The 26,013-nt window shown below is 40.2% G+C and overlaps 1 protein-coding gene across 2 annotated transcripts; it reads right to left on the bottom strand.

The window, feature by feature from the left end:
• Positions 1-18,117: 18,117 nt before the first annotated feature.
• LOC131233008 (monocopper oxidase-like protein SKU5) lies at positions 18,118-24,982 on the bottom strand. Of its 2 annotated transcripts, XM_058229561.1 has the most exons (9): positions 24,759-24,982; positions 23,374-23,483; positions 22,996-23,266; positions 22,495-22,633; positions 21,856-22,222; positions 20,997-21,362; positions 20,824-20,902; positions 18,628-18,827; positions 18,118-18,547 (listed from the first exon to the last, which is right to left on the bottom strand). In XM_058229561.1, the coding sequence occupies exons 1-9, from the start codon at positions 24,897-24,899 to the stop codon at positions 18,442-18,444; spliced, it is 1,779 nt and encodes a 592-aa protein (XP_058085544.1). In that variant the 5' UTR covers positions 24,900-24,982; the 3' UTR covers positions 18,118-18,441. The 2 variants fall into 2 exon arrangements, with proteins under 2 accessions (XP_058085544.1, XP_058085545.1); XM_058229562.1 differs by lacking the exon at positions 23,374-23,483 and having other exon boundaries at positions 24,759-24,948.
• Positions 24,983-26,013: the final 1,031 nt, after the last annotated feature.

The following is a 26,013-nucleotide window of genomic DNA, read 5'->3' as shown; positions in this document are numbered from 1 at the left end:
ATAGGCTCTCATGTGTTTTTTTGTGCACCTGGTCAACCCAAATGCACATCTACTGATAGATTTGAACTGAAATCATAATTTTTACCAAAAAAATTCCTGATAACCCGCGGAGAAAATACCTAAACCCGAGGTGTAGATGGTGAAGACCTATTGGGTGGTGTTGGTTGAGATGGAACACGATCATCATCATGTCAAGTTAACTAAGGGGCTAGTGTGATACGCAAGGCTTTAAAAAGAGGTGATGCATTAGCATCTTGCTACAAACTTAAATTAATCTCGAGGTGTGCCAAAATTTGAGTTGCATCAACATCACTAGAGTAATGTGTGTTGCGCAGTACGCAAACAACGCAGTGAACCAAGATCCAATCTCTGGTCTCACCCACAAACGATAAACAGAAAGAAATATAATCTAGAAGAAGAATCAAAGCCTTTTAAACAAACCACAAGACAAGATATACGTGGAAAAATCCCAACAAGGGTAAAAAACCACGGGTGCAAACTTACACTATGAAGAAAAATGAAGATTACAAGCAATGTACTAATCTCTTAATGCTCCCATGTACAAAGATAACCCTTAGCTTATCTTAGAAAATTCTTTCTCATACCCTAGAATAACCCTAAGAACCCCTATTTATAGTTTAGGCAACTTTCCTTTCGCACCCTTACAAAACCGCCTCAAATTTCCGCAGTCCGTGTGAAATCCGCGTAAGATTTTGCGTAGCCTCAACTAGTTGAGCAGGTTCCTCGACTGGTCGAGCGGACCCTCAACCAGTCGAGCACTACGGACCAAAAAATAATTTTCAACGCTGGACTTTGAGTCGAGCAGCCACTCAACTGGTCGAGTGGCACTGCCAGATGTGACTCCACTTTTCAACGATCTCCCACTTGGAGACACATCGTCATAAACCTTCATAAACTTTCGTCTTCTACATCCGAAGTGCACCACCTCCCCATCTTCAAGCCTGAAGACCAATCAAAGCTGAACAGAGCTTCAGCTTCACTCCTGTGACTGCCTTGGTCAGCATATCCGAAGGATTCTCACTTGTATGGATCTTCTCCAGAGCAATCGATCCATCTTCTAATAACGAACATATGAAGTGATATCTGATGTCAATATACTTGGTCCTTGAATGGAAGGCTGAATTCTTAGCGAAGTGTATTGCACTCTGACTGTCACTGTACAGCTTGCAATTTTCTTGCTTATTTCCCAACTCTTCTATAAAACCTTGCATCTACACCATCTCCTTGCATGCTTCTATGGCTACAACATATTCTGCTTCCGTTGTACTGATAGATACTATCTTCTTTAACTAAGAGACCCAACTGACTGCAAAACTACCCAAAGTAAAGACATAACCTATAGTGCTTCTTCTGCTGTCGATATCTCCCGCCAAATCTGAATCTATGTAGCCTTATAGCTTGATTTTTTATCCTCCATAACACAGCCCTACATCCGCAGTACCTACCAGGTATCTGAGGATCCACTTCATAGCTTCCCAATGTTCCTTCTCGGGATTGTTCATGAACTTGCCAACAACTCTCACTGCTTGAGAAATGTCTGGCCTTGTGCTCATCATAGCATACATGAGACTCTCAATAGCCGATGCGTATGGGACTTTAGCCATGAAGTCTCATTCCTCTTGCGTCTTCACACCTTGCTCCTTAGAAAGCTTAAAGTGGTTGCCCAATGGAATGCTAACCGGCTTAACACCTCCCATACTGAATCGATCAAGTATCTTGGCTGTGTACTCTACATATGACAAAACTAGTTTCTTGTTTTCTTTATCATACTTTATCCTCATGCCTAGGATTTGTTTTGTAACTCATAAATCCTTCATAGCAAATTCTCTAGACATTTGTCTTTTAAGATCTAAGATGTCCTTCATGCTTGATCCGACCACAAGCATATCATCAACGTACAAAAGAAGGATGATGTACGGCCTATCAAACTTCTTCAAATAGCAACAGTGGTCTACATGACATGTCCTAAAATCATTTTCTGACATGAAGCTGTCGAACTTCTTGTACCACTACCTCGGGGCCTGCTTCAAGCCATATAAACTCTTCTTCAGTCTACACACCTAGTTCTCCTTTCCTGGTGCCACGTATTCTGTCCGTTAATGTATGTATATCTCTTCTTCAAAGTTCCCATGAAGAAAGGCTGCTTGACATCTAGCTGCTCTAGATGTAAGTCCTCTATAGCCACTATACTCAAGACTATGCGAATCGTAGACATTTTCACCATTGGTGAAAATATTTCGATGAAGTCGATACCTGACTTTTGTTGGAACCCTTTCACAACTAATTTAGCCTTATACCGTTTCGAACCATCATGCTCCTCCTTCAGTTAGTAAACTCATTTGTTATGAAGAGATTTCTTACACTTAGGTAGAGTGACTAGCTCCCATGTACAATTTGAATCAAGAGAGTTCATCTCATCATCCATAGCCTATTCTCACTTAACCCGTGTATCTGACTGTAATGCCTCTTCAAAACACTCCGGTTCACCATTATCTATCAGCAGTAGATAATGTAAGGAGGGTGAGTATCGAACCGTGGGTTTCCTCTTCCGAGTAGACCTCCTCACAACAAGTGTCTGCGGCTCTACCTCACTATGCTTCTGTGCATGTTTATCCTGTGGTACTGTAACACCCGTGTCCGGTAACTCTTTCAACTCTCCGAATTCTTTTTCATCGGCCTTATTTTGCTACACATTGTCCTTATGCATCACATTTTCATTGAAGACTACATTTTTATTTCTGATTATTTTTCAGTTCTCTGTATCCCAAAATCTGTAGGCAAAATCATGTTGCCCGTAGCCTATAAATGTGCACTTCCTGGACTTCGCATCCAGCTTATTTCTGTGCTCTGCATCAATGTGAACATATGAAGTGCAACTGAATACTTTAAGATGTGCAAGATTCACTTCTTTCTCAGTCCACGTTTCTTCTGGTAGCCCACCATTCAATGGTGTTGAGGGACTTCTATTGATGAGATATGTGGCAGTATTCACAAATCTACCCAAAACGTCTTAGGCAACCCTGCATGTAACCTCATGCTCTTGGTGCACTCAAGAATAGTCTTGTTAATACGCTTAGCCACATCATTCTACTGTGGTGTCCCTAGAATCATTTTCTGATATTTGATTTCATTTGCTGCACAGTACTCCTCAAATCTCTTATCATAGTCCTCTCTCCCATTATCTAATCTAAGATATTTTACTGTTTTACCTGTCTCGTTTTCTACCATTATTTTTTACTTCTTAAATACATCAAATACATCAGATTTTATGCTTTAAGAAATATACTCATAATTTTCTATTAGCATAATCAATAAAAGAAACAAAATAACATGAGCCACCAAGAGATGATACCTGTGTCGGTCCCCACACATCAGTGTATATAAGATCCAACAAATGCGTCTTTGGAGTTCGTCTTGTTTTCTTGAAACTTACCCTCTTCTGCTTGTCATACAGACATTACTCGTAGAATTCTAAGTCAATAGACTTTAGCCCTAGTAGCTTCCCTTTTGATAATAGCACTTTCAACCATTTCTCACTCATATATCCCAACCTCTGATACCATAACTGCCCATTCACTCCAGTTGATGCGACTGCGAGTGAACTATATGATCCTTAAGTTATGTAAAAAGTACTTTCCTTCTTACCTCGAGATATCACCAAAGCATCTTTTATGATCTTCTACGAATCACTAGTAAATGTCATCACATATCCAGTTTCGGTTAACTGCCCCACTGATATCAAATTCCATTTCAAACTCGGTACATGTCTGACATTCAATTTCAAAGTCATTCCGTATTTCTGACTTACATAAACGTCTTCCTTTCCAACAATACTGCACGGTTCATCATCACTCAGGTAATTAAACTCTCCCGAAGTCACTTGACACATAATCACGCAGAACTTCGTTACATGAAGTGGCATGAAACAAAACACCTAAGTGTATGACCCAAGACTCATTCATCGCATTAAGAGATAAGATCAACACCTCTATGTCACTCTTCTCAGATAGATTCACCGAATCCTTTCCGCCTTGAGAGCTTTCTTCTTGTTTCTTAAGCACACTACAATCACATTTTATGTGCCCCTTTTTTCCGCAATGCCAACACCCATCTTTGTCTTTTGGTCCCTTGGACTTCTTCGTCGACTTAGAACGTCCGTGTTTATTCTCTTTTGTTCAGCGATCTTCCTTTTCCTTCAACGTTTAGAGTATTCCATGAATCCCCTGAAACTCTCGATATCTTTCTTCTAGATTCTTCGCTGAGAATTAGACCAATCACATTATCGAATTTCAGTTTTGTCGACCCTGAAGAATTGCTCATAGCAATCACCAAACCATTCCAACTGTCTGGCAAACTGGACAAGATTAATAATGCCCTGACCTCGTCCTCAAAAGTAATGCCAATGAATTCCAATTAGCTTGTGACTGTATTAAACTCGTTTGGATGTTCAGTCACGCTCCCACCATCTGACATCTTCATGTTGAATAGTTGTTTTATAAGATGAACCTTGTTGAATGTTGAGGGTTTTTTATACATCATAGCTAGGGATTCTATTAATTTTTTTATTTTATTTTTGCGGTCTTTACCTTGGATATATTGAAGGTGACGCTCTTAGATAAAGAGAGTCGGATCGTTCCTAAAACCTTCTGATCCAATAAAAATCATTCATCATCTGTCATCTTCTCTGGTTTTTTCTCCTTTTCTCCTAGAGAAATATAGAGGTCTTTCTGATACAGATAATCCTCCATCCGCATCTTCTAGAAGGTAAAATTTGAACCATCAAACTTCTCAATTCTAGTATTCCCTTCTTCCATCATCGTTCCCACTTGAACTGAACTTATCTCTGATACTATTTGTTGCACAGCGCACCAACAACGCAGTGAATTGAGATCCAATCTCCTGTCTCACTCACAAACGATAAATAGAAAGAAATATAATCTAGAAGAAGAATCAAAGCATTCCAAACAAACCATAAGAAAAGATATACGTGGAAAAACCCCAACAAGGGTAAAAAACCACGGGTGCAAACTTCCACTATGAAGAAAAAATAAAGATTGCAAGTAATATACTAACCTCTTGATGCTCCCATGCACAAAGATAACCCTTAGCCTAGCTTAGAAAACCCTTTTTCATACCCTAGAATAATCCTAGGAACCCCTATTTATAATTTAGGCAACTTCCATTTCGTACCCTTGCAAAACCTCCTCAAATTTCAACAGTCTGTGTGAAATCTACATAAGATTTTGCATAGCCTCGACTAGTCAAGCAGGCTCCTCAACTAGTCGAACGGACCCTCGACTAGTCAAGCATGGGCCTTGACCGGTCGAGCACCACGGACCAAAAAATTAATTTTCAACGCTAAACTTTGAGTCGAGCAGCCACTCGACCGATCGAGCAACCCACTCGACTGGTCGAGTGGCACTGCCAGATGTGGCTCCACTTCTCAACAATGTGTGGATTCAACATCTGCAGCTTCACTTATGATGTTGATGCCCTCTAAATTGATAACACTAAGAGGAATAGACTCTCCCATAATAGGTGTGGCTAAAATATTATATTGTACTCGAGCTGGTGGTAAAGGTAATGTAACATTTTAAATGTTAATTCAGCATAGGTAAATGATCGAGCTCTTACTCTATGAAGCTTTAAATAAAGTAAGTGGATTAATATATGGCAATACAGATTCATTGAAAATCACATGCCTAAAAATGTAGATCTTTTGTGTTGGTGGATGGTAGCATAAAAAAAATTCATGTGGATGGAAATGTAACCAACAAAAACACAAGGATTTAACTTTGGTTAAAATTTAATTAATGCTTGGTCTCTTTAATATGAAAACCAGTCTTCTCAGAGCTACTATTGTGAAATATTGCTTACCCTAAAGATTATAAGCATTGAGGGGTTGGGCTTTGACCCCGTTATTTTGGGATCATATCTAGTATTCAGAATTTGCCTTGATTTATTTTTTTTTAAGAATATGATTTCATTAATGAGGCAAATGTACAGATCCAGATTTTTCGGGTAGCAACCCGAAACAAATACCTGGTGCACCTCGATTTGGTACTGCTCTTGCGTGGAAACAGTGCTTTACCCCTATATGCCTAATCAACTGTTTCGAACTATACCTTCTTCATTGACAATGGAAAGTCGTCACTGTATTAAAAAAACTCATACCGGAGTATGGAGCAAATGAAAGAAAGGCATTGGGATCCCAAAGACTTTTAAAGCAAAATAATTTGGATGTCGTAAGACTCCTATGGACCACGTGTGATCATTGATTTAGATATGATCATTGGATTAGTCAAATTGAGCGATCTAATGAGCCCCACTATAGTTGTGATCATTACAGATAGATTTAGGGCAGGCCGCTTGAACTGTGATCCGTATATATGGTTATTAAGGCAGATATAGAAACCTATGGTGTGAAGACTACATAGGGGAGAAGTGTAATAGGTAAGTTTCTCTAGTCCTTTTTTCCAATAAATACAAGTATTGGTCCCCTCATCCACAGAGACAAAAAACTCTAATTCCACTGAGAGGTTTTTCTAAGGGTATAAGATGCGGAAGGCCAAGTATGCCTCTTGGCGATATCCGGCATCGGGAATGTCATCTCACACATGTTCACATTTAAGATTCCAATTTGGAGTCTTCATTATTTATGTATAAATGATCTATTTATTCAATTATTAAGATTACAGTTGATATCAAAGTAGATTATGCATTAATCTTGAGAATTCTAAGATATACATATGCCCCAAACCCGACCACTACCGAAACTCTAATATGGGTACCCGATTTTGGTACTGGTGACTCAGTTGCGGCATCTACGGCCAACAGAACACTCATAACCACGATCGCCGGCCATAAGTGAAAACTAACAGCGATGCTATAGGGATGAAAAACCCCGTTCGAATTGCATCCTCTAACCCTGTTTTGGACGCGTGGGCTAGGGCCGCTGGACCCATGAAAATCGATGGTCCACTTTCGTTGCCAGGGCGATGTTTATTTTATATCCAACCTGTTGATAAGGTCACACAAACCTGGATGAAGTGAAAACATAAATATCAGCTTCTTCCCAAACTTTTGTGGCCCCGGGGAGTTTTTAATGGTGGTTGTTCAACTACCACTGTTTCATACAGTGTGGTCCACGTGGGATTTGGATTTACTTTATTTTTTGACTCATGCCCCAAAATGATCTGGAAAAATGGATGGACGGCGTGGATAAAACACATATATCTTGGTGGGGCCCACATAGCACCGTCCAATAGCTGCTGCCTGCTGACTACTGACAGGGTCAGTAGGCAATCCGCTCAGTTATCCATTACCCCTCCCGATATATACGTTTATCCATGCCGGTGATCCATTTTTAAAAGATCATTTTAATTTTTCAAAGATCATTTTAGGGTATGAACCCAAAACTGAAGGAGATCAAAGTCTCCGGTAGATCACAGAAAAAAAAAAAAACAAAAAAAAACAATGGTGATTGAATGAGGGTTGTTTTGTTATTTTATAAAATATAGTTTATGAACATAATATAACCGCATGAGTCCATGACGGCAAGCGGCTGGTTGCCTAACGGTGCAAACCTCACGCGGTTATAGTAAAATAGCTTAAAAGATGGGTGATTATACCGAAAAATTCCTTTTAATTAACTTAAATAGCACTTAATCACTGTTTACACGCAACTCATATCAAAAATGGTATTATGTCATGTTTAACAAGCGTATATGATCCAACTGGACCATATTTAAGATAGACAGTCCAATCGTACTAATCTTCAAGATGAATGGTCTGATTGAATCAATTTAATGATGAGTGGCCCAATGGTGAAGATTAACTGTGCGAGTGAACCCATATTCGAGATCAATAGTCCTGTCAGACTGATCTTCAAGATCAACGGTCGGATTTGGATTTGATCGATTTAATAACAAGCAGCCTGATTGTGAAGATTAAGTATCTGAGTGGACCCATATTCAAGATCAACGGTTCGATCAGATTGATCTTCAAGATCAATGGTCTAATTTCATTGATTTTAACAACAAATGGCTCGATGGTTCAGACGGATGGACCAAGTGGACCCATACTCAAGATCAACAGTCCAATTAGTCAATTGGCCGAATTGGATGGCTATTGGCCCACGCAACCATACTTCGATCATCCAAATCGTTTAGATGATTAACTCACCGTCGAATTGGATACCATTGGCCCATGCAACCAATATTACCTAGATTGGGAAATCCTGATGCTTCAATTGGTGGCCATTAAATACACATTAAAAAAGAAAAAAGAAATCCAAAGCAATTTGAACGAACCAAAAAAAAGCATATAAACAAGAAAGATAAACAAAAACAACCCAGTAAGCAGAAACTACCCGCATGGGTCACTGCGGTCCCTGACATGGTAAGATTTGATTAAGCCACATGTTATGGTCAGCCCTGGTTATTTCACCAGACAACCTTCAAGCATGTTTTGTTGATGCTTTCTCGGGCAATGGCAGGTGACCTAATCAAATCTTGTCACATTAGGAAACCATGGTGCTAGTGGTTCCCAGGTCCACGACCACCCAAAAGAAGGCAAGGCCAAATCCCAACGCAGCAACGACGAAACACCGTCAACGGAATGGCCGAAAAAAAAAATAGCCACAAAACAAGCAATAAAAGGCCAAGTAAATCTACATTGGGTGAGGCTATGTGGTTCTGCGGCAGAGTTTGAATTTCTAACCGCAGCCGAATTTCCGAAAACCATGAAAGTTAAAATGATATTCGTGTGGATATGAGAGAGCTCTTTTTTCTTCTTCTTTTTTTCCAATACAACGCAAAAGAGCCCCATTTCGTGATTTAGGAAATTCGATTAACAGTAGAAGCTTCAAAATCAATCGCATTCTACACCAATCCAGGCCATCGAAAGAACTTGAATATAACTCTACAGAGGCCCTTCACAACAGGATTCTGGCAGCTCTATTCCTTTGGGGAGAATACACGACTTATTTGCCATTCCATGTATTCAAGAGAAGCTGAGAAGTCTAAAATACACCAATCCAGGTGGGCCAAAGATGAGCTATTGTCCAGAAATAGAAGCGATTGAATGACTCTAACCATCTGGTTGTTGTGGGTTTTGCTGATCGAATGCGGACAACTGCTCTAACCGATCCTTTTACAGGACACTTACCGATATCAGCTGGCCATGGTGGGCCATCAGGACAGTAGTCCCAACCATCGTATGCATTGCAAAATGTACTGTAACCTGCATATTAGCGTACTGCATACATCATACTCTTTCTTTGCCTTTGGTAAGTAAGCTAGGATCGAACCCAAGACCTCAATCTAGAAATGTAGGCTGTCTACAACAAAGTAAGGGATAAACATTTCCAAGCTCACAAGAATTGATGTTTTGACAAAATCTTGAGAAATAAACCTCTGTAAAACGCTTCATGATTTAGGAGACTCCATCCTTTCCATTTCCACATTGCAGGAATTTAGACAATCTGCAGAAGGAAATTGAAGGTCTAAAAAATTGTGCCCTGTCAGAAGAAAATAGAGGAGCCTGAGAGATGTTGAACAGGCAGAAATTAGAGAAGGATTGAGAGGTTGAATCATGAAGAATTATAAGTCCTCCCTGAGACAACACCAACTGCAAAATAAATCTCAGAACAAGGCTGCGTTTGGAGGCACCATTGACAGGGATTGCAATTGCTAGTTATGTAGAAGGGAAATGACAAAATTGTAATTACCTTATCATTCACGAAGAACTAACCATCAAATTACTGTTTCATTCTTTTCGAGCTTCAACTCCGAATTGAAAGTAGCATACTCTTAATTCAGTGAGTAATCCCTTTAATATGAATACTAAGGCAAGTGCTGGAAGTTGCACATATCAATTTTCTTGAACTAATCACCGCAATTCAATCAATGAAATCAGATCCTCTGACGTTAGGAAACAGGGATTTCTCATTCCTGCATTTTCATTGAGCCATGTCATCAGTGATGACATCATTGCAATAGTGCTGGTGTCGTAAGTTATGACATGGCCTAATGAAAATGCAGGGTGCAGGATTTCCCTGCTTCCCTGCAGCAGAGGATCTGGACTCTTCAATCAATATCTAGCTAGTTTAAGGATCATATCTCATGATACCACTAAGAATACTGTGACCGAATCCATATAGGCAAATTTACAAGAAATCAAGTAACTATATATGCACCTGTAATTTTCCATAGAGATACAAAGAAATGTATGGCTGTATAGGGTTCGATTGTGCCTCGGAGAGAAGTATGACTCTCGCTATGATGTTCACGGTTTATCATGGGAATCTAGAGTCAACTGTGACTCATTGTGATGTTCACGGTCGACTGTCGACTATGGTGCGACCATCAATTTTATGTGGATTTATACAAGTAAGGGTATTTAAGTCCATTTTTAAAATAGGGATTATGAAATGTAAGTATTTTTTTTCTTAAAGGACAAGGGTTTTGCTAAGGGAGGAGGTTTTTAAACTTGCAAAAGCTTTAGGGTTTCTTAAAGGTGTGCAACGCAATAGGAGATCAGATGAAGCTGTTATTGAATAAGGTGAGTGGTGTACTCTAAGATTTTGATTATAGTGGAGATTTTTATCGATATGTGCCGTGATTTTATATCGTAAGAGTTTTTCACATTAAAATAACATATTTGTGGTTGTTTGCTTTGAGTTTGGTTATCTACTTTATTATATTATTTTATCTTCATTTATTGTGCTTTCACAAAGCACATAGATTGATGATGGTGTTAGATTCGAATTTCTAATACTTAAGATTTGACCTAGGTTTGTTGTGGCTCAGGTTTACATCGTTGTGATTTGATATCAAGTCTGTTTCCTCCAACAAAATAGTATCATGACGTTAGGGTGGACATTCGGGATTCAGCGAAGATGTCATTATCAAAATTCGATATACAAAAATTTGATAAGAAGAATAATTTTAATTTGTGGCAGTGGAATATTAATGATATTTTAGTTTCACAAGTGTTAAGCAAGGCTTTGGAAACAAAACTTAAAAGAATATCGGATGATAACTGGAGTGATCCCAGGGAGAAAGCTATAAGCACCATCCATTTGTGTCTATCGGATGAGATTATGTAAAATAACTTAAATGAGAAATCTCCCCTTGAGATAGGAAAGAAGCTAGAAGACCTGTATATGTCGAAATAGTTAACAAATATGTTATTTGTGAATAAATCACCTTTTTTTGCTAAAATTAAAGGAAAGATCAGATTTTTAGATACACTTGACATTGAATGACAGTATTTCTAACTGTAAAACCTGGAATTACCATAAACTGTACCTTCGCCCATATTATGGCACTACCTGAATTTGCTACAAGACTTCCACGAGCAACATTTTCACATAATCCATCCGAAAATTGACCCCTTCCTTCATCTGAAAAATCCCAACCGTCAGATCAAATGAGAACCCCAGTAGGGGTTGTTTGGATGCTAAATGGGGCTAACCGTAAATGGTTTACAGTTTATCTTTGGATGTAAATCATTTATATCTTTCAGCCTTGTTTGATTTACAGGCAAAAAGATGTGATTTCATTTACATACTCTCCATTTACAATGTAATGGCTTTAAATGGATAGATTGGCTCTCTATTTATAAGACTTAAATAATTCACAGGCTATCCAAACACAAACAATCATTTACGGCTAACAGCCAAAAAAAAAAAAAAATGGCTGTAAATGATTTACACATGTAAATCATACTCTACTTGAACCATTTACAGGCATCCAAACCATCTCGTATGGAGCATTCATACCACGCTTGCCATGTTCACAAATTACTGTTAAAAGCGAGTTGTAGACCTCTTAAGAATTTAACACTAGCTCCTTCTTGTTGTCCTCCAAATTCATGAAGAGAGATGACTACATGTTTGGATGAATGGGCTGTTTGTACTTCTTCTCACAAAATCTCGTGAAATCGCAGTTAGATTTTCTACTCAAGAGCTCAGCAGCATCAACTCTGCCATGATCAAGAAACTTCCTAAGGAATTGCTTTCATCGAATACAAATCAGATGTAATTCCCATCCCTTCCAATCCGATATTCTACAAACCGAACTCCCCAAACATACCTAAACAAATATAAGCGAAAACTCATATCGAGAGTTCCCCGGCTTTGCGTACTCCGTCCCCATATAAACCTGATTCACCACCAAATCCAAATCCAACTCTGCTTTCTTCATCAAATTGATCAAGATCTTGGTAAAGCTGTGTGCCACTCGACAAGCATCTGGCAGCACCGGATCAAAGAGACTGACAGACAATAGAATTTTGGAAGACAGAGAGTCGAGACCGTCCATTCTCTTCGCCAACCTAGCTCGAGGACTTCCAGACTGTGTTTCAAAACAGATGCCTCGGAATCTCTGTAGTCCATGTTGGATTGAAGCCAGTTGATAACCAGGTTGAACGCTTGGAGCAGGCTCTGGTTCTCCTGAACCTGCGCTTCAAGATGCGAGGTCGGGATAGGAAAATGGGCGTTGGAATTTGAGTCCTTGGAGTAGAAGTGTTTGAAATGGGAGAGCCTTTGGAGGTGGGACACAGCAGCGCGATTGGCATCCTGGATGACGAGAGCTTCGAAGGGGGGATGGACAGTCTGTGTTGGAGATGAGAAGCTTGGAAGGAGGAGACGATGGCGAAAAGGGTTGAGATTAGGATTTGGAGGGTTTGGAAGTGTGGACTGTGATTGGTTATCATGTAGGTAGTCATGTTTGATGACGACGATGCGTTGGCCAGTGATGATTTCTTCGGTGGAGATATATCGACGGTGGGTATGGAATCGTTGATACTGGAATCATGATCGTTGTAGTCGTCGGAGAAGAAATAGAAGGCTTTGGTATTGAATGCAACTATACATGCATGGTGTATAATCTCTCTCTCTCTCTCCCAAATCAATGCATATTACACACACAGTTATACATGGACCTGATCCAGACCCGACTAGACTCAACCCGGACACAATTAGATCCGATATTGACCAGGTCCAAAAGGTGAGACTTGAACCTAACCCGATTGCTTTTAACGAGTCCAATAAATGAGATTTGGGACCTACACCTATTGAAATTGGTCAGGTTCATTGATTACCCGGTAGCCATTGACACATACATCATTAATCACCCCACATGTGACACATCCAGGCATCACACATTTGCCAAGTGCCAAGATTTCAATAACCTGTATGCCAAATGATCCTTGGTTTAATCCAGGTGTGTAATAAATGTCATAGCAATGAAGTCCAGGACCGGATGAACCAAGTAAGATTCCAGACATACAAGCCGACGAGTGCAGGTCTGCACTTTTTCTGCTTCCGTACATGCCTTTAGGTTTGCCAAATCAGTGAGGCTGTGCAGGTCTGAACCTTTTTCTGCTTCCAAACAGCCCACGTGATTCACCGGATCGTGAGCGGATTAGTGGGGGAGTCCTTGGCCGTGGCCCCACATTGATGTTTGTGTTGTATATTTATTCCGTCCATCAGTTTTTTCATTTCATTTTAAGGCATGGTCTCAAAAATGTAGGTATATCCCCTCTATCCATCAGTTTCCAGCTTATTTAAGGGCTTTGGCTCAAAAAGGAAGCAGATCCAAACCTCAAGTGAACCACACCATAGGAAATAGTGATCATTGAATGCCAACCATTAAAACATTCTTAAGGCCCATTGTAATGTTTATTTTCCATCCAACCTGTTGTTAAGGTCACACAGACTTGGATAAAAGGAAAATACAAATATCGAGCTTGATCCAAGAATTTTGTGGCCCACAAGAAGTTTTTAGTTGTCAATGGACCGTTGTTTCCTGCGGTGTGGTCCACTTAAAGATTTGGATCTGCTTCATTTTCTAGAACATTCCATAAAATTAGCTGGAAAAAAATGATGGATGGAGTGGATATACTACACATACATCAAGGTAAGCCCCACGGTCAGGGACTCACCTACTATGCTATTATCCCAGACTCACCTAATCCGCACCCCACCGTATCAGTGAGACCGTGGTGCCCGTAAGCGGACTCTGCAGTAACTCACTACGCTTAGGGCCTGTTTGGCCGGACCGATCCCACGGTATTAGGTGGGCTGGGATTCAAAAAAGCATCATCATTACTCTTGGCAGGGACTGTTCCTGTTACCGTGGGATAAGTTAATTCCCTTTATAGTTTGTAATATGGTGGTACACTGAAAGCATCATCATTAGCGTATTGAGTAAACTCTGTGAGGCCCATCATGATTTATGTATTTTATCTGTTCCGTCCATCCATTTTATCAAATAATTTCAGGACTTGAGACAAAAAATGAGGCATATAAAATGTGCAAATGGACCACACCACATAAAATAATTGAATTGAACGTCTACCGTTGAAAAATTCTTGGGGACTACAGGAGTTTTGAATCAAGTTTATATTTGTGTTTTCCCTTCATCCATATCTTTATGATCTTATGAACAGGTTGTATGACACATAAACATCACTGTGGGGCCTAGAAAGGTTTCAATGGTGGAAACCATTGTCCCCACTTGTTTCAGTGGTATGATCCACTTGATCCTTGGATATGCTTCAATGTTGGGCTGAACCCCTTAAATTAGATGGAAAAACGGATGGATGGCGTGGATAGAGCATATACATTCAAGGTGGGCCCAACTGAGTTTACTCAGCACAATAAGAGCGTACTGAGTAACTCAGTACGCAATCTGATTTCGTGGTGCACATGGTTCAACTTTTACTTGTAGAGGCCCCAACTGAGCACAGGTCCAGGCCTGTTTATAGATTTTTAAGACCTTTTCAAACATTTCAGGGTCCCTAGTAAATGGGCCTGGCCCACATTTTGAACTGATTAATTAATGGGTTGAGCTGGGCTGGGCAAACGACAATTTTCTAATATGCCCATGCTTTATACGCCTGATACAGCACAGGTTTTTTTAACTCATCCCCGCCATCGGACAGCAGGTTTTGGTTTAATGATTTCTAAATATGGAGGTGTGGGGCCCACCCAGGCAAGTGCCTTCCTGTAGTATATGGTGGGCCCCACGACCTTGGCACCATCTTATTGTGACCCAATTAGGGTCGCGAGCAACAGTTAATTCTTGCTTACACAGCAACTCCGATCATCAAAATGAGTTGCGCGAGTGGGATGCACATCTGGTGGGATGATCAGAATCATTCATATTTTGAGCGCTACCCCAGAAGGAAAACAGTAGTGAACTCACACTGAATGGATGATTCTCACCGTCGAGGTGCATGGAATAAATCTTTTAATTGTTTCCATATTCATCTTGATAAACCAATGGTCAGGATGGACGCTTCTGATGGCCGCCCATTTCTCCACGTGGGCCCTATGAGGGTCGACACGTGCTGGTGGTCCATGATCACCTAGTTAGCTGCGTAAAGGCATTTTACTTTTACTTTTCCTTTTGTCCAGTTCCTGTAAGCGTGCTGCGTGCCTGAAAGGACGAACTAAAAGCTGGTGGACAAAACATGAAAAAGCTGGCAAATAAGCGATAAGACAGACAAAAATAAGTTCCCTCACGACCTCACCCCACAATTCCATGAGATCCGGCATGCCATCTCACCTTCATGCATGTACTTTGACAGCAACATGCTGGCTGTCCAAAACCATGATGAAAAATCTACACGGTCCATCCGTTTTTCTCAATCATTTGAGGGTATGACTCATTAAATGAGGCAGATCCAATGCTCAAGTGTACCACACCAGTCAGATCCATTTTACGGTTCAAAATTTATCCACCATTGAAGGGAACGGATTAGGTGAGACCCCGGATACACTCAGGTCGGTGGGACCCTGACTGTGGGGCCTACCGTGATGTATGTGACTACATCCACACCATACATCCGTATCGAAAGCTCATTTTAGGGAGTTATTTGATACTCTGGCAAAGTCAAATGGTTCATACGCTTGCACCCATCACTTAAAAACGTGTCAAGATGTAACTGAAAATAAACTGTACAATATAACTGTTCCAACGTTCGTGGATATTTCCTACCCCCAAAATCTTCGTGCACAATGTCTAAGAGCATGCGTAAAACATTCATTCGGAGTCGGATTCCGTGGTGACCCCGGCACTACCTACGTCGGTGCTGGAAAAGCTGTGGGCCCCACCATGATGTTTGTGTTTCATCCACACCTTCCATCCATTTTGAGAGCTCATTTTAGGGCAAGAGCACAAAAATGAGGCAAATCCAAATCTCAGGTGGACCGCACCACAGAAAACAGTAGTGATTGAAACGCCCACCACTAAAAACTTCATCAGGCCCTCTGTAATCTTTATTGGCCATCCAACCTGTTGATTAGCTTGATCCAAAACTTCCATGGCCCCTGATAAGTTTTTAACGGTAGGCATTCAATCACCATTGTTTCTATGGTCTGGTCCACCTGAGATTTGGATCTGCATCCCTAAAATGAGCTGGCAAAATGGCACATCATGGTGGGGCCCAAGAGCCTTTCCAGCACTGAGGTCCGGTACTGGAGGGGTCACTATCCAATCCGTGTCCCACTCATTAACATCGAATCTGTGTGACATTCATTAAATGATTCACCAATAAGTTGCGTTTGAGCATCAGTTCGGTGTGATTCTTGGGGGAGCGCGACTTGGCTGCGACCCTCGGATCCAGCCATGTGGGTGGGACCCTGACAGTTGGGCCCACCTACGGCCCAAAAATGAAGCATATCCAAATCTCAGGTGGACCACGCCACAAGAAACGTTGGTGAATGAACGCCCACCATTAAAATATTCCTGGGGGCCCACAAAAGTTTTGGATCAAGCCGATATTTGTCCCGTCATCCAGGTCTGTGGGATGGGCGTTCAATCACCGCTGTTTCCTGTGGTATGGACAGCGTGCATACAAGCCACTTACATCACGGTGGGCCCATCCACCAAAGCCGCGTCCAATTCTTGGTCTATGACCCAACTAAAGTGAGGCCATATGCGTGTATCGTACGTGCACAATTCCAAGTCCACTGGACAGATGTGGAACGACAATCTCTGTTTCCCTGTTTCTCCACTCACATTCAAACACGGCAAGAGTCTTCCTTGAGCAATTCGAACAGCGGTTCTAGTGAAGATTACTACTAGAGAATTGACACAACCTCCCAAACAGTGCCACGACTAGCTCTGAGATCGCTTGTTGAGTCATCCAACGGAAAATATTTAAATCTTACTATTAAACTAGTTTTTAAAAAGCACATAAATAAGAGTAATTGCACAAACAACGGCTCTCCATTGATGGAATTTCTTCTAGAAGTCCTCTAAATTTCAAAGGTCGGAATTTCATGAGACCTGATATTTTGATAGATTCTTATAGAATAACTAGAAATTTTCTAGTTTCTAGGGGAACCGTGGAAATAAAAGACTACCCTGGCAAAAACAATCAGAATCATTGTTTTAAATAACGGTATTGCCCCTCTATCCACGCCCGGCCCCCCTTACCAATATGATATGGACCAATGCCTCCACTAATAGGTAACTGGGGAAATAAAAGACTACATACATGCAAGCATTTGCTATCTTAGCTCCCCTGGTAGATTATTATGGTTGGGCCAATATTGGTATTGGTATTGGTATTGGTATTGCCTCTATCGGTCCCCCTAGTTACCCATACGATATGGACCAATGCATCCACATATCAGCAACCCATAATGCATGTAGGGTGGGGGCCGATATGGCTGATGACATTTTTAAAACCATGACCTGAAATAATGATGACTCTCAAAAGCAAACACAGATCTCACTAAGCATGCATAAATAAATCAAGATTTCTGAGCAACGTAAAGTACACTGACCAAACCAAAGCAGTTTTATTGTAATTGGGTTTAAAAATAGGATCACAATAGGTTGCATCTGAAAGAAACAGCATGATCCATGGCAATTTGGCATTCCATATACAAGTAGCTTTCAAAAGCAGAGCTAGAAGGGAATATACAGTTCAAGTATTCCTGCCCTTGGAAGATTTTTTGGATAAAATTAGCAGGGAATATCATTAAAAGAGTAGCTAAAAAATGCCCACTCATTTCTTTTTCTTATTCTTTTTTTAAAGCAATGTCAGATAAAGTAAAGATGTTACCACTATGAATTGGCAAATGGGAACACACAAATCTCACCTAAATTGACAGATGGAACTGATACAGACAATCGAATACAATTGAAACCGGTGAATCATCACTATGTAAATTTTTTTTGTAGAAAGAATGGTAGTTCCCCTAGAACCCAAATTACAAGAAATTGGGGAGCATCCCGAAAGGTGGGTGAGAACAAACATGTTAAAATCGCTGCGAAAATTCATATCAACAAGACCGGGTTTGCAAACCTAAAACTTACAACCAAAAGTACTTGAGCAAATCATGCTCCTCACAGCAGAAAACCCACCGGCAGGTCAATATTAATCATGGCCGGATGCTTACTGGAAGATGGCAGTTGCAGCATAGAGTAGCACCAATGTGAACAGCAGCATTCTTCCAGCCACGATTGATGATGCTGAAGACTTTGAGTGCAACTTCTGTGGCCTGAAAAATGTGAAATATGTAAGGGGGTTGATCTTTGAAGTTTACTGAAATAACTGCATTGCTAGGAATTGCATACGTACTTCTGCAAATGTTCAAGGGCACCACAGTAGAGGGCATTATCTGGTTTAGGCAATTCGGTTTTGTTTGTGATCTCAGGATTGACAACCCTTACATACACTTCCTGCCCAAGATACCAAGTATCGAGATTTTCTGCTCGAACATTCCAAAAACCGACATTGTCGAGCGAGACTAAGATTGCAGTCCATGCTCCAGGGAAAACCTAAACAGGACATGTACAGAAGGGTTATGAAAAAATGAGGCAAACTGATAAAACTTGATACCGAATAACACTTTCCCCCAGCATGACCACAATATAGGGGGAAAGTAAAATATAAGCTAATAAACACATTGTGTCCTTTACTCATGCCTCAGTGGTAAACTGTCAAAGACCTTTCAACACAAGATCATGGGTTCAAGCACCCAATAGATACCTCTCTTATTCACTTTACGCATTACACCAAATTTTTCAAAGGAAAATACTCCAACATGGATTCTCAATCGAGGTTGTCTCTCTCTCTCTCTCTCTCTCTCTCTCTCTCTCTCTCTAGCTGTACAGCCATGACAGAATACATTCATTCACTCTTTACAATTTGAAAAAAAAGGATGTAAACATAAAGTTACTGAATTACCAGTCACACCAAGAAGAGAGACAATAGTCAATTAAAGATGAAGAAAGCATAATTTTATATTTAGATATCGATATCAGTGGAGAAACATCGGTATTGATGAAAATAAAAATAAAAATAAAAAATCCATACATATTTGAAGAAAATCTGTAATATCTGTTTTATTTACTACAAAATATTGGGTGGAGAGAAGGTGGTTTTTTTTAAAGAAAAGATGGTTTGATAGAAAACAGGGGATGAGAAATGCATTTTTGACACATCTAGAAAAGAAAGAAAGAAATGGTTCTTTAGACTATTTAACATCAATGAAGTACCTGAAAGGAAACATAAGTTCAAAAATAATGTATACGCCATGTCCCACAGAGTAGTAATCAAATGCATTTCTTAAACACTTACAATTTAAATAAATAAATAAAGTAAAAGGAGATCAAATAATCTTACTACAAAAAAGATTCAGTCAAAAAAGACATGGACATCCGTGACCGCTTTCATTTCGAACAATCAGTAAGACTAGTAAAAAACATTAACCAACACGTAATGGTTAAAAAAGTGAGATCTTCATGATAACTTTAGATATGGCACTAAAAGTAATACATGATTAACACGGACATACTTAATAAATTGAACCCACATTAAAAAAATGGACCCCTATTTACATTGTATTTCATCGAGTACCATACTGCAACTTGGTAAAATATGATCGAATGCTCCCATGATGGCAGTGGTGTAGACAAACAGGAAATTTTATCATTGGAAATTTATGATAAATATGAAGGAAATTTATTAAACAGCATAGATTAATTTGATTTGAACATATTTACTCAACTAGCCAACGCCAAATAACTCATACAAGGCTATGATGATGGCGGTAGTTTGTACTCAATCCAGGAATGTGAACTGTATTTGCGAGCAGATTCGAATAACTCGTACAAGGCTATGATGATGGCGGTAGTTTGTACTCAATCCAGGAATGTGAACTGTATTTGCGAGCAGATTCATAGATGTCAATCACAATTGAAAAGGGACCATTGATAAAAGAGTGACTGGCACAACACATAATGGTTAAAAAAGTAAGATCTTCATGATAACTTTAGATATGGCACTAAAAGTAACACATGATTAACACGGACATACTTAATAAATTGAACCCACATTAAAAAAATGGACCCCTATTTACATTGTATTTCATCGAGTACCATACTACAACTTGGTAAAATATGATTGAATGCTCCCATGATGGCAGTGGTGTAGACAAACAGGAAATTTTATCATTGGAAATTTCTGATAAATATGAAGGAAATTTATTAAATAGCATAGATTAATTTGATTTGAACATATTTACTCAACCAGCCAACTCCAAATAACTCGTACAAGGCTATGATGATGGCGGTAGTTTGTACTCAATCCAGGAATGTGAACTGTATTTGCGAGCAGATTCATAGATGTCAATCACAATTGAAAAGGGACAATTGATAAAAGAGTGACTGGCACATTCAATAAAACAACAGAAAGATGGAAGTGATATCACAGACCAGCTAGGAACTCTGGATAGACCTTGTAAAGATTATGAGAAGAATTCAGTGGAAGTACCTGCGTTGTGCTGCGAGCAACTCCATCCCACTTATTGTATGTGCCCCTGCTATTCTCTGTCCACTCCCCAAAATCCATCCTGCAATTAGTCAAACTCCACCATTACAAACAGACAAAAGATGCACAAGCAGCACAGGACACACAGAGTACTAAAAATGAAATCAAATCCATACCCAACAACAAAAAACGCATATCCATCCATGTGGTAACTCTGGACTGTGGTGTCATTGTTCTGGAATATGACTTCCATGAATCCCCTAAATGTACCATTAATTACAGATGTTTCAATCCGAGGTGGTCCAACAAGTGGCCTAGTGGGAAAATCAAGTTTGTAAACTCCTTGCACTTTATACTGGTCAGCAAGCCTCAGTGGTGTCGCAGCATTGGAGTATGAGATTCCATTGAGTGTAGTTCGACGTTTCCCATTAATAACCACTGGTGGTTTGTTTCTCAACACGTACACATCAGTCACATTGATCTGGCCATATTTAAAGGATCCCTGTGGGTTTGGGCGAGCAGCACCAGCAGACACATTCCACCTGATAAATTACAAACAGACACATCAGACAGATCAAAAGAACGAGTCCTTGGAAATGCTACTTTTAACCAACTTCCAACAAAGAAGAATCTAACTCAGGTTACCACCATCGAATGTCTGATCAGTACCATCATTCAAGCAAGATAGTCTAGTCAGGGTACTTCTTAAAGACTACTAAACCCAGCAACCAACTAAAATGCATCAGTTGGCCAAGTATACCTAACAAGTTCTCCCAACGAGAACAACATCCTAGACAAATCTAACAGGGACTTGGATCCTATGACGGTATCTAGAAGGGCCCATCTAAAATAACATATTCAAGAATCATCATCATCTAAGCCTCATCCAACTAATTAGGGTCGGCTTCCTTTTTCCACCATTGCACTCTATCAAGGGCCAAGATAACATATCCAAGAATATAAAAGAAAAGAGGAAACTGATTATAAAAATAAGAAAACAATATTCGGATCATGCATTAGAAATCACAAACAAACCTGATTGATCGGGCTTGATTCATCGAAAAAGTCTTGTCATAAAAATCATTAGGCGGATCTGGCAGAGGACCACTTGCTTTGCCCTTAGAATTGGAATATTGCAAGATGGCGACACCCGTAACTCTGGTCCAGAGCGATTCATTCACAAACCTAGCACTTGCTACAATGTAGTAATCACTACTTGCATTCTGATCCATGGTAACCAAGAAAGAATACGACTGACCGACATGAATATCTAGGTTAGTATAGTTCTGTTGCACTGTGTATGATCCTTCAGTTTCTACAAGAAGCATGTTATGGTTCTGGATTCTGAAGTTCAAACTAGTTGATACACCAACATTGTGTACACGAAATCGGTATGTTCTACCTGTTCCACAGACAAGTCCTTGTAATTAGCTATAAGGATATTTTCCATATGCAAAAATATGAATCACTGATAGTAATTGGGAGATGAAAGATTAAATAAACATAAAGTGCTGAGAACACTAGTACATTTATGCCACAATGGACTAGCAAGCACCACTACCCAAATGCAATGAGAAGCACGATTGGGCCATGGGCATGTGTAAGTGTAAATTGTAAGTATGGTTCTAGCCCATTATGGTTTAAGCAATAAGTATTTTGCATTATGATCAGTACCTGGGTGGACATGGATGGTCTCGTAATCAATACCAACTGGAACAAGAGTATCATTGTACCGATAGGGACCCTTCCCATTCATGAGAACTCCATCTGGCATCCCCAGGTCTTTGCCATTGTCAAGGGCATTCCTCATATCCTAGAGCCCAAAGATACTAACTAATATCAGATTATATTCGAATTCTTAATTGGTCTTTCCATCACCAATTCTAATCAAACCTGTATTCAAATCAAGGTTTGAAAACTCAACTGGCCACATAATGGACAAGGGCCCCAGTTCGAGTTGACTTGAAAGTTGGCCGAGTACTCGATCAAGTTTTTCAAATCTTAAAAGCATATGCTGATCGAGTTCTTCATTTTTCACTGGATCCATAGAAATTGAATCACACCCAAAACAGTACAAATCCCGATCAAATCAAATCAACTCGGAGATTTTCTCAGAACAAGCAATTAAGTTTCTAAACCTTGATTCCAATCACAAAAGGAAACTGGGACACTGACCGTATGGTTTCTGTTGAACCAATCACCAATGTGGAGGGTGATGTCCCCATCTGGCTTACCAAACGGCACAGGAATAATGTCACGGTTATTTACAATGATGCCCCCATACCCACCAGCCGCTCTTTGGAAATTAAGCGATGGGAAATAAAAGAAGCTACCGATTTGATCCTTCACTTGAAACTGGTAAGTCCAGTTCCAACGAGCGGGGATGGGGCAGTTTGTACCACGAACCCCATCTTGCCAAGAATTCCGACGGTGTTGGATCCCATCCCTGTCATGACAAGAAGAAGAATCTTCAAATTAACATTGCATTTCAATCTCAAATGTTCCTGAACACAATTGTGGTAGATTTATCCATTTTATGTGGATTATACTGACCAAGTAATCAGTACAGACTCGTCCAAATTGTTTACAACATTGACAACGACATTATTATTCGTGGTCACATTGACAATTGGCCCAGGGAACTGCCCATTTATCGCAATCACCTATGATCAAGAACAAAAGAAAAATGAAAATTATATTCTTTCCATAAACAATAAATAAATGGAGTCAGCAATTTTCAAGTACTTGTCCTTGAAGAACATGAGAAAGACCACAGCTACTCGCAGAATCGCACTCAAGTCATACTCTACCAACACCCGATCACACGCACGTGCCGACACTTCACATGCAAAATCCAGATCGTTCATAAGGTTCCCCTCCATTTGTTCCCCGACACAAAAATTAGGCGCGTCTGATCAAGAAAAGGATGGTTAAGATAAATTGACCAATGAACCACGTTCGATGTCTATGCAAGAGTTGCCCAACGGCCGATCAGATTGGTCTATTTTCACACCATGGAGTAGAAAGTGGGGACCACTTGATGAAAAACCTAGATCTTGCACACAAGTGCCACATTGGCACGTGTGGAGAGTCGTGGGAGGACAGTAGGGGTAGGGGCCTTTATTTTCAGACAATGAAGTGAAGAAAGTGGGGACAACTTGATGGATAACCTAGATCTTGCACACAAGTGCCACGTTGGCACGTGCGGGGGAGTATGTTTCAGAATCCTACTCTCGCGAGTAGCTTCGCTGTGATCAAAGAAAGTTATCACTGCAGAGTCTTAAAGTTCTGTAGAAGAAAGGGAACGATCGCCTACTACCCATTTTACAAGCATTTTTGCCCTTGAAAATAATATAATGTATTTTCATACTTTCAAGGGCAAAATTGTAAACAAAAAATCGGAAGATCAAGAAATAAGAAAGTTGCAGCATACAATCGGTTGTAGGTGATCAATCCTCCATCAAGAATGCTTAAAACGAGAAGGGTTCAGAAAAACTAAAACAAACAAACAAAAAGAAAAAGAAAAAAGAAACGGAATCCGCATTTTAACAAACGGATGGTGATTTTTCAAATGAAAAGGAGAAAACAACGCATTTCACATCGATTTCAAATAAGCAAGATTAGATTCTAAATAAGGATCAGATTACTGAAAATCAGATCCAGATAAAAGCAATCTCAGCATCTAAGCTCATTTAGTAGATCCACGACAGATGAAAATAAAATGCAGTGTAAAAGAGAACGAAACGAAGGTCGGATACCAAAATCCCCCAAGAAAACCAGCAAACAAGAACCAATCTACTTCAAATGCATTGTTTCAGTAACTCACTCTGCCAACTGAACCTTACGATTTTACCCAAACCGCGGCTAGAAATTACAAAATAACCAAAGATCGGTGTCTGGTGAAAGAGAAAAAGGCAAAGAGGTCTGAGTTAGAGAACCTGTTGTTTGACGCCCAACGGAGAGGCGGTGATGTAAGAGACATCCCAGTCGTAGAAGATGAAAGGATCTCCAGCCGAGCAGAGGCCGAGAAGCAGTGAAATGCAGAACGAAAAGGCAGCAAAGGACCGTAACAGAGCCATTTATCGGTTTATAGAAGATAATCGCAGGTTTCGGCCGGACGTCGGACGTTTTCTCCTTTACATTATCAGCAGAGCGGCGTACGGACAACGGAAAATCAGGGCAGAGGAAGAGAGAGAGAAGAGAATGGACCTGAGACCCTCTCACTAAGTAGTTAACCAGTACCGAGTACAGTTGCGCTACTCGGTTGCCCTAAAAATAAGAGAAAAACTTTGATACACTGGCAGAGTATAATAGATGATAAGCAGGCATTTGAAAATTGCATACATAACATAGACGTAATTCAAAATTAAACTGTCCAAATAATGGGGCCCACTTTTAGATGTATTATTAGCTATATATTTCTTGTATTCAATCATCTGATTTTCCGATTTCTGGATATTTATTGGACGGTTGAGAATGAAAAAAAATCATTGGTCCTGTTTCAACAATCAACTGGCCACCAATCACATGTTTAGATTGATCGACAACTTAAATTTTGGGATTATCGCTTGATAAAAGCGAAAATCTAATCGGTTTAATTTGATTTTATCGTGTGTGGTGTAGACTTTCAGAGTATGAAATAACACCCGGTAAAAAAAATAAACACACAAAACGGAGAACATTTGACTCGCGCCTTTACCGGCGGCATACGTGCTAAATTTGCGCATGTGTGAAATATTTGAGACGTAACTAAGGTATTTCATCACCGTCATATGACCTGGTCTGAAAATCAGGCTGCCACGTCATTAGGTGGATTATCCTGTACGGAAACGGCTGACGGTTTTTTAAAAAAAAAAATCACCGACGGTCCACTTTCAACGGCACGACTAGCGAGTGGACCAGCCCGATGCCCCAGATCAATCGTTATGGTTTATCCCATCAAATTTACTTGAGATATTTGCCTGTGTGGCGCGTGTGGAGAGGCCGTGCCTGGATAGGACGGCGCGGACATAGAAAACATACATCAAGGTAGGCCCCATGGCAACGAACTCACCGAAGATGTTTTCCCGGCTTCACCGAATCCGCGTTCACCGAGGGGCGAGAGAGGTTAAGCTGCGGAAGCGGATTGCATCCGACCCCGCCCGGATAACAATCCGTCCGACTAGGGGCTCCTGTGGGTCTCACCTTGATGTA

This window comes from Magnolia sinica, chromosome 18 (assembly GCF_029962835.1).
Source record: "Magnolia sinica isolate HGM2019 chromosome 18, MsV1, whole genome shotgun sequence".
NCBI lineage: Eukaryota > Viridiplantae > Streptophyta > Magnoliopsida > Magnoliales > Magnoliaceae > Magnolia > Magnolia sinica.
Note: the sequence above shows the minus strand (reverse complement) of the source record. Positions and strands in the feature narration are given on the sequence as shown.